The following is a 13,508-nucleotide window of genomic DNA, read 5'->3' as shown; positions in this document are numbered from 1 at the left end:
CCCCCTCAGCCTGCTCCAAGCTCTAGCAGTGTAGCGCGCCCCGGAACTTCCAGGTCTGCTGCTAGAGCGCACTTCCCTCATGCTTCACCCTGCTGCCACCTGTTGCCGTTGCCATCATCACCTCTGCTGCTGCTGCCGCCATCATCATCATCATCATCATGTAAGCATGGGGGGGGGTTGTTCATGGGTGGAGGGCCGCTGACAAGGGGGGTGAGGGGCCGCTGACATGGGGGGGCTGCTAAAATGGAATGGGCTGGGGGGGCGACTGACATGGAATGGGGTGGGGGCTGCTGAGATATGGGGGGGGCTGCTGAAATGGAATGGGCTGGGGGGCTGCTGACATGGGTGGGGGGCTGCTGACATGGGGGGCAGCTGAAATGGAATGGGCTGGGGGGGGCTGCTGAAATGGAATGGGGGGGCTGCTGAAATGGGCGGTGGAGGCTACTGAAATGGGCGGTGGGGGCTGCTGAAATGGGCGGTGGGGGCTGCTGAAATGGGCGGTGGGGGCTGCTGAAATGGGCGGTGGGGGGTTCTGCTGAAATGGGCGGTGGGGGCTGCTAAAATGGGCTGTGAGGGGAGAGTGATGTGAGGGGCAGGGGGGGAGAGTGATGTGAGGGGCAGGGGGGGAGACTGATGTGAGGGGCAGGGGGGGAGAGTGATGTGAGGGGCAGGCGGGGGAGAGTGATGTGAGGGGCAGGGGGGGAGAGTGATGTGAGGGGCAGGGGGGGAGAGTGATGTGAGGGGCAGTGATGTGAGGGGCAGGGGGGGACAGTGATGTGAGGGGCAGGGGAGAGTGATGTGAGGGGCAGGGGAGAGTGATGTGAGGGGCAGGGGGGGAGAGTGATGTGATAGGCAGGGAGATTGATGTGAGGGGCGGGGGGGGGAGTGATGTGAGGGACAGGGGGTGGAGAGTGATGTGAGGGGCAGGGGGGGAGTGATGTGAGGGGCAGGGTGGGGGAGTGATGTGAGGGGCAGGGGGGGGAGAGTGATGTGAGGGGAAGGGGGGAGAGTGATGTGAGGGGAAGGGGGGGAGAGTGATGTGAGGGGCAGGAGGGGAGAGTGATGTGAAGGGCAGGGGGGGAGAGTGATGTGAGGGACAGTAAACCCACTCACAGACAGACTGTTTCGACCTTGTGGGTCTCTTCAGTGTGAGGTTGGTTGTACTGGCTCTGGGTTTACTGGCTTTGCATCTCATCCCAGCCTATGTTTAAAAGCTGTGTTTAAAGCAGCATGCATTGGCTTAATGGTTGTTCATGTAATGCGAGCTTGAGACAAAAGGTGGCACTGTGTGCTCATTTGCATGTCATTTCCCAGAATCCCTTGCTGCAGTGGAAGTGCTGTGTGATAATGGTAAAAGGCAGGGTTGCAGACCTGTCTGAGACATGCAAATGAGCATACAGTAATATTTACAGTATACTGTACATACATACATACACACGATTTGTTATTTTTTGTGATTCATTATATTATGTGCAATAGAACAGTGGAGACACTTGCTGTTAAATCTGAAGGCTTCTAACCAATGTTAACAGAGCAATAGGAAAAAAGACTAATTAAATACTTTGTTTCATAATCAAAAGTAAACCAGTACATTTTATATATATATATTTATATATTACATATCACAAGAAGAAATTAATATCTTTGGAGAAAATTGTACTTGACTGAATTTCAAGAGATATCAAAAGATAAAAAAAATAAAACGTTAATACACTCCTAATCAGCTATAAATAGGGGTATAAGTCTTATAACAAAGGACTGTGATCTCCTCTTACAAGTTACACGCAAGAAAAATAAGAAAATGATACGAGTATGTGAAAGCTATCACCCCTTCTGATTCGTATAACAGCAAACAATTATATAAAGAAATTACAAGATAAAAAAATAATTGAACAAGATTTTTTTGCATTATAAAGTGTTCAAGTTAAAACCCAACTAAAGAGACTGGTACCAGTGTACCAACATTAGTGAAGTAGATGATAAAGTGTGTACATACAAATAATATAAACTACAGATTTAAAAATAGTTACCGCAATAAGAGTATCTGGAAATTTCACACCTGAATATAGTAACTTGTGGGATATCAAAAGCCCAAAACGTAAGGCGTATTAAATCAGAAAATTTGTTGGGCAACATGGAGAGGAGAGGCTTACAGCAGCAGCAACATCATCATCATTAAGACAGCCTTTATCCAGCAGCGGATCAACAATATAATATATGTCTCTTCCCATGGTTGCAAGCCTCTCTTTTCCATATTGTACCAACATATGTTCCACTTTCACCCTCTCATTTCACTTTTTCGGAGATGTCTTGGTCATTTGATTTCCTTAAGAATCGAATAAAGTACCATCTTTGTCTAACAACTGCTATTTCGTCTTTTCGTTGTCTGGCCTACTGCTATTTTCATTTCTTAACCCTTCTGATAAGGTCACTACTTTTGTTTGCTTCTAAACCCATTCATTCTTTTTCTAGTCTCTTCGGATAATACACAGAAAAAATCTCTCCATACTTCTTTAAGCTGTCTGAAGCTTTTGAATTATCTCTGCATTTAGTTTACAACTTCCACATCTGAGCACAGGTAGAATACACTAGTTACACCATTTCTCTTGAGGCACAGTGGAAGATTCCCTTGAAAGAGTGTCTTGTTTCTTCCAAATGTGCTCCATGTCATCTTCATTCTCCTATTGATTTCAAAGGGTCACATTTATTTACAGTTGCTGGCCAAGGTCGATAATCTTCGACTTCTTGTTCTATTCCATGTATTATCCTTGTAGAGTTAACACATTTGTTAAATGTCACTTTGGTCTTGCCAAGATTCATATGGAGGTCCACCTTCTTACTTGTTTCGTCAAATTTTGTAATTTGTTGCTTGAGGTCTTCTGGGCTTGTAGAAAAAATAGCAATGTCTGCAAATCTTGGTGACAAGCATTCACTGTTGATATTGATTCCTTTTGTTTTCTTTCAAATTCAATGTCTTGGACAATTGCTCGAGTGTTGCTGTGAAAAGCTTTGGTTACATTGGGGTCACCCTGTTGCACATCTTTGCCAATTTGTATCTTCCTTGTATGGGTAGTCATGGGGGGTAGCGGTGTTGGGCCTTTCTTTCAAGTAGTAATAAAGGTGGTAGAGGGAGTAGGTGGCATGGTACCTTTTATTGGTCCAACAAGTAGTTGATCTGTTACAAGCTTTTGAACCTTTCAGGGTTCGTTATTGGGCTACCTCTACTATTTGTTGGACCAATAAAAGTTATCATACTCTCCCTCCTTTATTACTACTTACAATATCAATGTACACTTGTTAATCACCATGTCTACTTAATGCATTTAAAATAGTTAAGATTCAGGCAGCATCAAATGCTGATGAAAATCATATTCATAACTTTTGTCACCAAAGCACATTGCCTATGTGACACTTGACTCCTCCCTCTCCATTCTCTTTTATGCCATGACGCATTGCCTTTTTCTCTCCAATACGGATTATTGCAACATACTGCTAATAGCTTTCTCTTTTGCAATCTATACAATATTCTGCAGCTAGAATCATTTAACTTTCTCCCAAAATAGTCCCTGCCAATCTCCTTCTTACACCACTCTCCTGGCTTCCCATCAATTTTCAGAACACCTACAAAGTTCTCCTTACCTTAGAGTCGGTCCACTCATCAGCTCCTCCCTATATATTAGCTTTGATCTCTCATTATGTCCCTGCTCATCTCTTGCGCTCTGCTCTTAAATGGTCTCCATTCCACCTCTATTGCTTTTTATGCCTTAAACCTTATTGGCTTATCCGTGCAACTCCCTTCCTTTATAGACATCAAGCACCTTTTCTCTCCTCCTTTAAATCAAACCTAAAAACACACTTTTTAAATAAAGCATTTCAATAGCCTGGACTCATGGCTTCTGTCCCAGAGCCATAGTTGCACCTACCACCCATCGTGGCCAAACACTACCACCTACTGTACTTACTCCCACACCTGAGATCTCCAAGTCTACCAACATGCCACTTTGATTGTAAGCTCTTCAGGGCAGATTTTTTTTCCTATTGTCTGATAGTCTGTTATACTTATTGTATTATAATTCCCTGTATTGTTTCTTTTTTAAAGCGCCAAGTACACTGTGGGCTCTATATAAATAAAGATAGATTCAGCATGCACAAATATAATTCTATACATACATTCACAGTGAAGTTGTGCATAGGGTGGGAGTTAGGACCTCTGCATGTGGAGTCATTTACAAAGGTCCCAAAGAGGACTGAAATGTTGATTTTTATAAAATGAAAGTTCTGTGAGTGTCTGTATCTACAGTATGTTTACTGTTTGCCAAAATACAAACAAAACGGATTAGCTGGAGTCAATACTCTATGAATCAATTCTTAAAGTGTAAAGAGTTGTATTGATCTGTTAGGATCACAAATAAGTATTTTTCAGATGTTAATGCGTTAGATGCTGGATGCCATTAAAAAGAGACATGGCCTAAAAGCTTAAATATTAAAATTCCCAGTTAATTAAATTGCTTAGCTTTTAAAGGACTACTAGTTATAACACACCATGCAACAAACTCCATGAATTGTTAACAGCAACAGATGCAAGAAAAAATGCAAACCAAAAAAATGTAAAAATAATTAGAAAACATAACCTAATATTTTTCCTCATAAAAAAGGGAAAATATAATTATATGAAGAAAATGAAAAATCTATACGTTTCTAAAAGTACAACTTTATCAAGTTATTAATAATCATATTTCCCAGACCAACATTAAGCAAATATATAGGTCAATTTATCTTGCCAAAAGCATGCATTTAGCATTGTTATCATGTGAGCACATTGATTAGCATCCGAAAAAAACAAGTCTAATTTATCCTCACTGCTGCAACTTAAAGGACTGTACAGACATTGAGAAAATGCCATTCATACAGAGAACCACTTGTTGCAAAACAATGTTATCTTATCTTGTAAAACACACTGTTTGTTTGATTTAACTATCTGTCTAACTAAACAAGTATGGATATGGGTAGATTTTATTTCCTTTAACACAGTTCACATTAAAAGGCTTCCTGCTGCGCAATATACAGTATGCTCAAAATGCATTTAAAGGAGCAGTTCCTTTATCTACAGTAGCTCTCATTTTTTTCTTACAGGGTGGGTGCCATGGGTCCCCCTGAGGAAAACGCCATTATTTTCATACCCGGGAACTGGATGACGTTACTGGGTTTAAATCTCCCTCAGGGAAACAAAATAGCTTCCAAATCTGAAAATAGGGCAGTTCAGGTCCGACACACACACACACACACACACACACACACACACACACACACACACACACACACACACACACACACACACACACACACACACACACACACACACACACACACTATATAGCGATATATATCTACACACATACTGTAAACACACATGCAATTGTGTGATAAAGAAAGTACACCCTCTTTGAATTCTATGGTTTTACATATCAGGACATAATAACAATCATCTGTTCCTTAGCAGGTCTTAAAATTAGGTAAATACAACCTCAGATGAACAATAACACATGACATATTACATTGTGTCATGATTTATTTAATAAAAATAAAGCCAAAATGGAGAAGCTATATGTGAAAAACTAAGCACACCATTACTGCTTCCATAGGAATTAAGATGCTAAGTAGCTGACAGGTGCTGCTAATCAAATGCCCTTGATTAAACGGAGTTGCACCAATAACTGTTTTTTGCTCTCTGTCTGTAAAACGGAGAAACTAAAAATACATAAATACATATAGTATGTGTACATATCCTTGTTAAAAAAACTACATAAGTAATATTAATATTTTTTATCTGTATGCATAAACATAGAAAAATCCATACTGCATAAATGTGTATGTGCACGCACACAGTAGGAATGGTGATACAGTCTTTCAAATAGAAATAAACATAGTTATTGGAGTTTCCATTTAAAATGGATGTAATCTAATCTATAGGCAGGAGTGGCCTATACAGTCATGTGAAAAAGAAAGTACACCCTCTTTGAATTCCATGGTTTTATATATCAGGACATTATCAATCATCTGTTCCTTAGCAGGTCTAAAAATTAGGTAAATACAACCTCAGATGAACAACAACAACAACAACACAAGACATATTACACCGTGTCATGATTTAACAAAAATAAAGCCAAAATGGAGAAGCTGTGTGTGAAAAAACTAAGTAGCAGACAGGTGCTGCTAATCAAATGCCCTTGATGAATTGATCATCAACAGACGACAGAAAAGCCCAATACTACATCCAACATGACAAAAATACACAGTAAAATACTTATATATTCTCTTGAAAAAGGGTCATTTAGTTTAACTCTTTGGCCAAAGCATTGTAAGCTTGCGAGCCATGACAAGGCAGACCCTGTTCGCAAGTCCTACAACTACCAGATAGTAGAGAAATTGCTCAGAGAAATTGCAAAAAAAAAAAACCAAGAGTTACATCTCAGACTCTACAGGCCTCAGTTAGCATGTTAAATGTTAACGTTCATGACAGTACAATTAGAAAAAGACTGAACAAGTATGGTTTGTTTGGAAGGGTTGCCAGGAGAAAGCCTCTTCTCCCTAAAAAGAACATGGCAGCACGGCTTAGGTTTGCAAAGTTGCATCTGAACAAACCACAAGACTTCTGGAACAATGTCCTTTGGACAGACAAGACCAAAGTGGAGATGTTTAGTCATAATGCACAGTGCCACGTTTGGCGAAAACCAAACACAGAATATCAGCACAAACACCTCATACTAACTGTCAAGCACGGTGGTGGAGGGGTGATGATTTGGGCTTGTTTTGCAGCCACAGGACCTGGGAACCTTGCAGTCATTGAGTCGACCATGCACTTCTCTGTGTACCAAAATATTCTAGAATCAAATCTGAGGCCATCTGTCCGACAGCTAAAGCTTGGCTGAAATTGGGTCATGCAACAGGACAATGATCCCAAGCACACCATCAAATCTACAACAGAATGGCTGAAAAAGAAAATAATCAAGGTGTTGCAATGGCCCAGTTAAAGTCCAGACCTCAACCCGATTGAAATGCTGTGGCTGGACCTTAAGAGAGCTGTGCATAAACAAATGCCCACAAACCTCAATGAACTGAAGCAACCTTGTAAAGAAGTATGGACCAAAATTCCTCCACAACGATGTGAGAGACTGATAAAGTCATACAGAAAACGATTACTACAAGTTATTGCTGCTAAAGGTGGTTTTACAAGCTATTGAATCATAAGGTATACTTAGTTTTTCACACATGGCTTCGACATTTTAGCTTTATTTTTGTTAAATCATGACACGGTGTAATATGTCATGTGTTGTTGTTCATCTGAGGTTGTATTTACCTAATTTTTAGACCTGCTAAGGAACAGATGATTGTTATTATGTCCTTAGAGAGGAGAGCACGTGGACACAGCCCTATGAAGTTAGGAGAGAGCTGACAGCAAAGAGGAGAGAGATCTAGATGCCGGTAAGTCCCTGCGTGGCAAAACTGATGTTTTCAATCTCGGGAGCTACGCTCAGACTGCGTTATAAGTGGATTTGCGTTGTAGCGGATTGTGCTATAACGGGGTTGAGCTGTATACACAAATACACATAAATTATGTTCCCATACTCAAATATAAAAACATGTACATTTGCAAAAGACCAGCTAATTAGCTTAAAAAGGGTGCTTACTTAATGTGGTTTGTAATGAGTTAGTCAGTTCAAGTGAAGAAATATCGTCCACACACTGATATTCTTTCAGATCCACAGAATCTAGAGATCTGCAACCAAAATACACTCACAGTGAAGCACACAACATATATTTAAAGTGATTGTATGTTACATTTAACAGACACAAATCTATGACAATTTAGGTTGTGAATATTAAAAAAAAATGCTTGGCCATCAGACGTCAATAACAGAATAGCAAATTTACGTATAAACGTGGTATGCAGAAGTACAGCAATGTCTGGTTTCTAAATTAGCTTGCACATTCTACATACACATACTCACAACACAAATTGATTAGTAAAACTATTTAAATGCATGTCATACACTTTCTAAATCTAGTAATAGATCTGCTAAACCCATTGCATACTGGAATATTTTAAAATGAACTGAACAGTTAACACTAAAGACAAAACCAGATCAATTTAATTGGTCTCTTCTACTCCAATTCCTTAAGCATGTATTAAAATATTGTAATGATATCCACCTTTTTCATGTTGCTGCAAGATTAAAATATCCAGTCATTCCTTTAAACTAGGGCTCTTCAACTACTTCTCCAAAGGTGCCAGACCAGAAAACATTTGTTAGTAGGCCACAAGCTTATTGTAATGTAATTTTTTATATACTTTAAGACCTAAACATTGTTATATGTCAACATTTTGCATGCATTTATAACATCTGTATCATATAAGTGAGATTCAGTACAAAAAAGTATGCTGAGCTGCCTAACCAACCAGTATAAAATTAGCAGGAGCAGTCTCCAAAAGTCACATAAAAGCCCCTTGCATGGATGCATTTGGCCCACGGACCGCCAGTTTAAGAGCCCTGCTTTAAACTATCTATTGAATGGTGCAATTACTTGTTTTCTTTTGCCTCCTGCTCCAAACAATTCATGGCAACTATATTATGTTTAAAGATCCTTTTCTAGAAATCTTACCTTTGCAGTTCTTTGACATCATAGTTGTTTTCTGGAAGAACAGTAATACCTCGTCCGTAACAAGTGCCTCCATGCAGATGAAATTCCAGATGTGAAGCATTTGCTTGATTTTCATTACTAGCTGTATGTAGCTTTGCATGTATACTATGTATTACGACATAGCTTCCAACCTAAAAATGTAATGGAAAAAAAAACCACTTTTCTGCTTACGTTTTCTTAATGTGACCAAATACATTACATTTTGTGAATCGGAGTTTTGGCTATTTCATTGAAAAAATATATATACAAATATTAAACAAATGCATTCATATATCATCAAAACAATCCAGAGAGAAAGGAGAACTAAAGGACTAATGTCAAGGTTAGCAATCCTTTAAAGGCGCAATTCATGCTTTTTTTTTCTGTTTTTTATCATACGTTTGAAGCAGGGGTTCTCCGTTGCTGAACCCCATTAATTTCAGCTCAAGGGATACCTTGCTTCCAGAGATACACACCTGCAAAGTTTAAAGCTCACATATCACACGGGCCAATAGGAAGCTGAACCCGATGACGTCAAGGCTTCCAATTGGCCTGTAGGGCGGGGGAATTTTGAAACGCTGCCATTACATGAACCCTCCTAGCCGAGCGGGTACCGGCACTGCCTACGTAGGCAAGTACAGTATCTGCGGAAGTAGGGATCCCCAGAGCTGAAAATAATGGGGTTTAGCTCCGGAGACCCCCTGATTCAATCCTATGTTAACAGAAATCGCCAGCTTGGACTGCTTCTGTTACAGGGAGAAACATGGCTTAAACCACCTCCAGATTCATGTGCTTTGGGCAAGGAACAAATCACTTGGGCCTAGGAACAAAAAGAACATTAACTAAAAATATCTATGGTACAAGGATACATTGAGTCTGGTATTGTTCAACTATTGCTATGTGCACAATGCATAGCAAAAGTAATTATGAGATCTCAAAAAAGTAATACACCAGTAATGCAGCATCCTGACACTAGCATAGTGAATATAAATCGTAAATCCCTTAAATATGCATTAACATCTGGTGTTAAAGAGATATGTAATGAATTGAAGATTTTTTTTTATGGCAGATGGTACACAGGAGTACCAAAAACTGGGTCAACTGAAGGAGGGATGCACACATTTTGAAAAGCATCCCTTCAATTACAAACTCTAATTTCACTCTGTCTAAACTGTAAATCAGGAAAATATAGAAAAGAAAAAGGGGAGAAAATTGTTATAGTTATAGAAAATGCAATATGTGTAATCCGTACAGTACATAACCTGTGGGAGTCCCATTACATTCTAGTTGAATTTTTCTTCAATCCATATATCCTCATCTTAGAAATGTAGCACTATCTATCCTTTATGTTTCCCAGAGAAGCAAAGCACTGAACTTTAGTAACCAGTCCTATGAAATTCAGATGAAAAATGTCCCATGCCTAGAAATCTTTCTCCTAGATCAGCGGTCTCCAAACGTTTCAGTACGAGGGACACATCGTACTGTATATTCTACACATTTTCGCGGGCCAAAGAAAACAAATCTTTTTATAATTTTTATAAATGAATGAATAAGTTTTATTTGGATCTTTTTGGGATAATCAGCATGATATGATTCAGAACAAAAGAGAAACGTGACAATTACAAAGAAAGGATGCCGTGCTTACACTGGGAAATTATATATAATGATCAAATATATATATATATATATATATACGCGCAGGCGAGCGCATCGCCGGAGACAACCGGCGGCTACCTTTGCAGTGCGTCGCCATTTTGTTAATTCTCGCGCATGCGTAGATGGGACCAGAGATAGGTAGCGGCCATTACAGACCTCGCGCATGCGCAGTGCAAGCGGCAGCGAGTTTAGGCACAGGCTCAACAGAAGGACTACAAGTCCCAGCAGCCACTGGGGCTGCTAGATCACATGCCGGCTAACAACCAATAGGGCTGCTGAATTCTCTTGCTCTGCAGATAGTTACATTTGGCACGTCAGGGACCACGCCAGTCAGAGCTGGGACAAGGAAGGGGTAAGGTTGTGTGTGCAGGTGTCTGTGGCACCTGCACTAGGCCAGATACCCCCTGTTAGGCCCGACTCCCCTCAGCTTGTGGTTACTGCAGGGACAGGCCCATAGATAGGGACACTGCCCCTGTAGTACCAGAGTGAAGGACACAGCCGCATCCTGGCCTCAGGTGACCTGGGACCAGGAACATGCAACAAAGACATTGCATACGGTGGTACCATCCCCGAGGGACCCACTCAACGTAGAGGCGGAGGATTCGCGGGTTACGGCAAAGGATCTGTGGATCCCATCATCAGCATCTGCGCGCCCGTGTGTGGACACACTCGGCAGATACCCAACTTGGTTGAGTGCCCAAGGGCCCATTGGTACTTTGGAGGACAGCGACTCCCTCGAGAGGGGGCGGAGTATTGGAAGTTACAGATGCAGCAGCCGTTATCCGAACATTTCACGGAGCAGTTTGTGAAGTCTGCTGTATTTCACGCGGCATTCACTCGTTATTCTTCAGTGAACGCCGCCAATCACACCCGTAATCTACTACAGTTAGAGGATTTGTGTATGGCTAAGGAGCCTCAGAAAAGACTTCTTTCCCATATACAGTATACAGTATGACCTCGTAATGTTAATCTTCAAATGACTTTGAATTTTAAATTTTAAGACAACAACACCTGATAAAAACACTAGTAAACACGCGTCTTAACGCGGGAAAGTTTGAAGAAATCATGCGGCATGACCTGGGTATGCCCAGGAATACAAATCTTGAAATGTTCGGATAACGGCCGCTGCATCTGTACGGCCGTGCGGGGCCTGGTGGGTAGGCTGTAACTATATTTGCTGCATATAGTAAAACAGTTCTGCTTTACCAGTGTGTATTCTTTATGGTCCTGTAACGAGGTAATTCCATATGCTAGAATCCTGTACAGGTGGAGGCGCCTCAGAGCCCCACTCAGGTGCACCCCAGGTTCCCAGAAGCGGAGACTCAGATCTCCTGGGCACCATCAGGTATTGCACCACACCCATACACCGTAGCCACACATCTCCCAGGGGATGGGGAAAGTGCGCTACATATATATTTCAAGTTGCTGCAGGCCAGATAAAATCTTATGGGGTGCCTGATGTGGCCCCCGGGTCGTAGTTAGGAGACCCCTGTCCTAGATCTATCATGGAGCATGATTTTCAAATGGGTAAACAGAAGTTAAAAGGGATTACATGTATGTCAGAGAATAAAATAATTATTAAAATGTATTTGCTGCTCTTTATAATTATATCCAGAGCAGTAAATGAACCGGACTCTATAAGCCTTGCACCATTAACAAACAATATACCTAATAATGTACATGTTCAAATAAAAAAATAATTTAACAATCAAAAGCCATCTAGAACAGGAGATTTGAATTTAAATGAACAATTACAATTGTATCTTGGTCTCATTGTATTTATTTACCACCAATATTTATGAAGTAAAATGAAAGAGAGATCAGAGGATTTCAGAGCAGAAGGCACACTGCACAGTACTTGTAAAACAAAACTTAATGAGCCACAAGGGGGCAGCGTTGTCTCACATGTCCTTTGCATGTATTGAAAATCAAGAAAACAATTTCTTCAATGAAACTGATACAAAAAAATGTAATAGATAATTTTGATACCGTATAATGAAAAAAGGGAAAGTATATCGCTTATCCCCATGTAGTAAAGGTGAAAACCAATTTAATCATTATTGCAAATGCGACTGAAATTCTGATTAGTAGAATATAATAGTCCAGACATACCAAGTAATTTTAACAAAACTTCTATTATACTATAACATTTAGCCAGCTAAAATTGAGAAAAAACTAAATCAACAGGTTATGAGCGGCATGTATTTATTTCTTCCAGTATGACATCACAAATGAAAGATGGCTGTCTCCTGACAAGACATGAAACGAGAAAAAGAAAAACAAACACAAATCATAGTGTAACACTGCAGGGTAAAACAGTACTACACTAAAAAACATAAACAGTGAGACTTCTAGTGACAATTATATTAAAAACAATTTATTAAAACTAGGACTATGCCATAAAATAAGCACTGAAATAATATGAGAACAGCTGGTCATCCGGTGGATCTTTGAAGGTAAGGAGGAGAACTCTGTAGATCAAGCATGTCAAACTCAAAGGCTAACACGGGACAAGGTTTAAGTTTATGTGGGCCGCAAAAAAACAAAAACTTCAATTTTCATAGAAACTTAGGTTTATTTCGAAAAGTACAGTAGAAAAAAAAAGAACGATAAAATTAATGTTTTTTTCCTGACACTTGGCATCTCCGATTCTCCCTCTCCCTCTCTCTGACTGACTCCCTCTCTCTCTGACTGACTCCCTCTCTCTCTGACTGACTCCCTCTCTCTCTCTCTGACTGACTCCCTCTCTCTCTCTCTGACTGACTCCCTCTCTCTCTCTCTGACTGACTCCCTTTCTCTCTGACTGACTGACTCCCTCTCTCTCTGACTGACTGACTCCCTCTCTCTCTGACTGACTGACTCCCTCTCTCTCTGACTGACTGACTCCCTCTCTCTCTGACTGACTGACTCCCTCTCTCTCTGACTGACTGACACCCTCTCTCTCTGACTGACTGACTCCCTCTCTCTCTGACTGACTCTCTCTGACTGACTGACTCCCTCTCTCTCTGACTGACTGACTCCCTCTCTCTCTGACTGACTGACTCTCTCTCTCTCTCTGACCGACTCTCACTCTCTGACCGACTCCCACTCTCTGACCGACTCCCACTCTCTGACCGACTCCCACTCTCTGACCGACTCCCACTCTCTGACCGACTCCCACTCTCTGACCGACT

The 13,508-nt window shown here is 40.9% G+C and overlaps 1 protein-coding gene across 3 annotated transcripts in view; it reads right to left on the bottom strand.

Annotated features, from left to right (window-relative positions):
* Positions 1-13,508, bottom strand: part of POT1 (protection of telomeres 1) — a 241,937-nt gene that overhangs the window by 48,178 nt on the left and 180,251 nt on the right. For all 3 annotated transcript variants that reach the window (XM_075599879.1, XM_075599877.1, XM_075599878.1), the window contains 2 exons: positions 8,662-8,831; positions 7,689-7,777 (listed from right to left, as the gene is read on the bottom strand). In XM_075599879.1, the coding sequence (XP_075455994.1) occupies positions 7,689-7,777; positions 8,662-8,831 (259 nt within the window). The remainder of the gene's footprint in view (positions 1-7,688; positions 7,778-8,661; positions 8,832-13,508) is intronic.

Source organism: Ascaphus truei, chromosome 5 (genome assembly GCF_040206685.1).
Source record: "Ascaphus truei isolate aAscTru1 chromosome 5, aAscTru1.hap1, whole genome shotgun sequence".
Classification (NCBI taxonomy): domain Eukaryota; kingdom Metazoa; phylum Chordata; class Amphibia; order Anura; family Ascaphidae; genus Ascaphus; species Ascaphus truei.
This window is presented reverse-complemented; position numbering and strand designations above follow the sequence as displayed.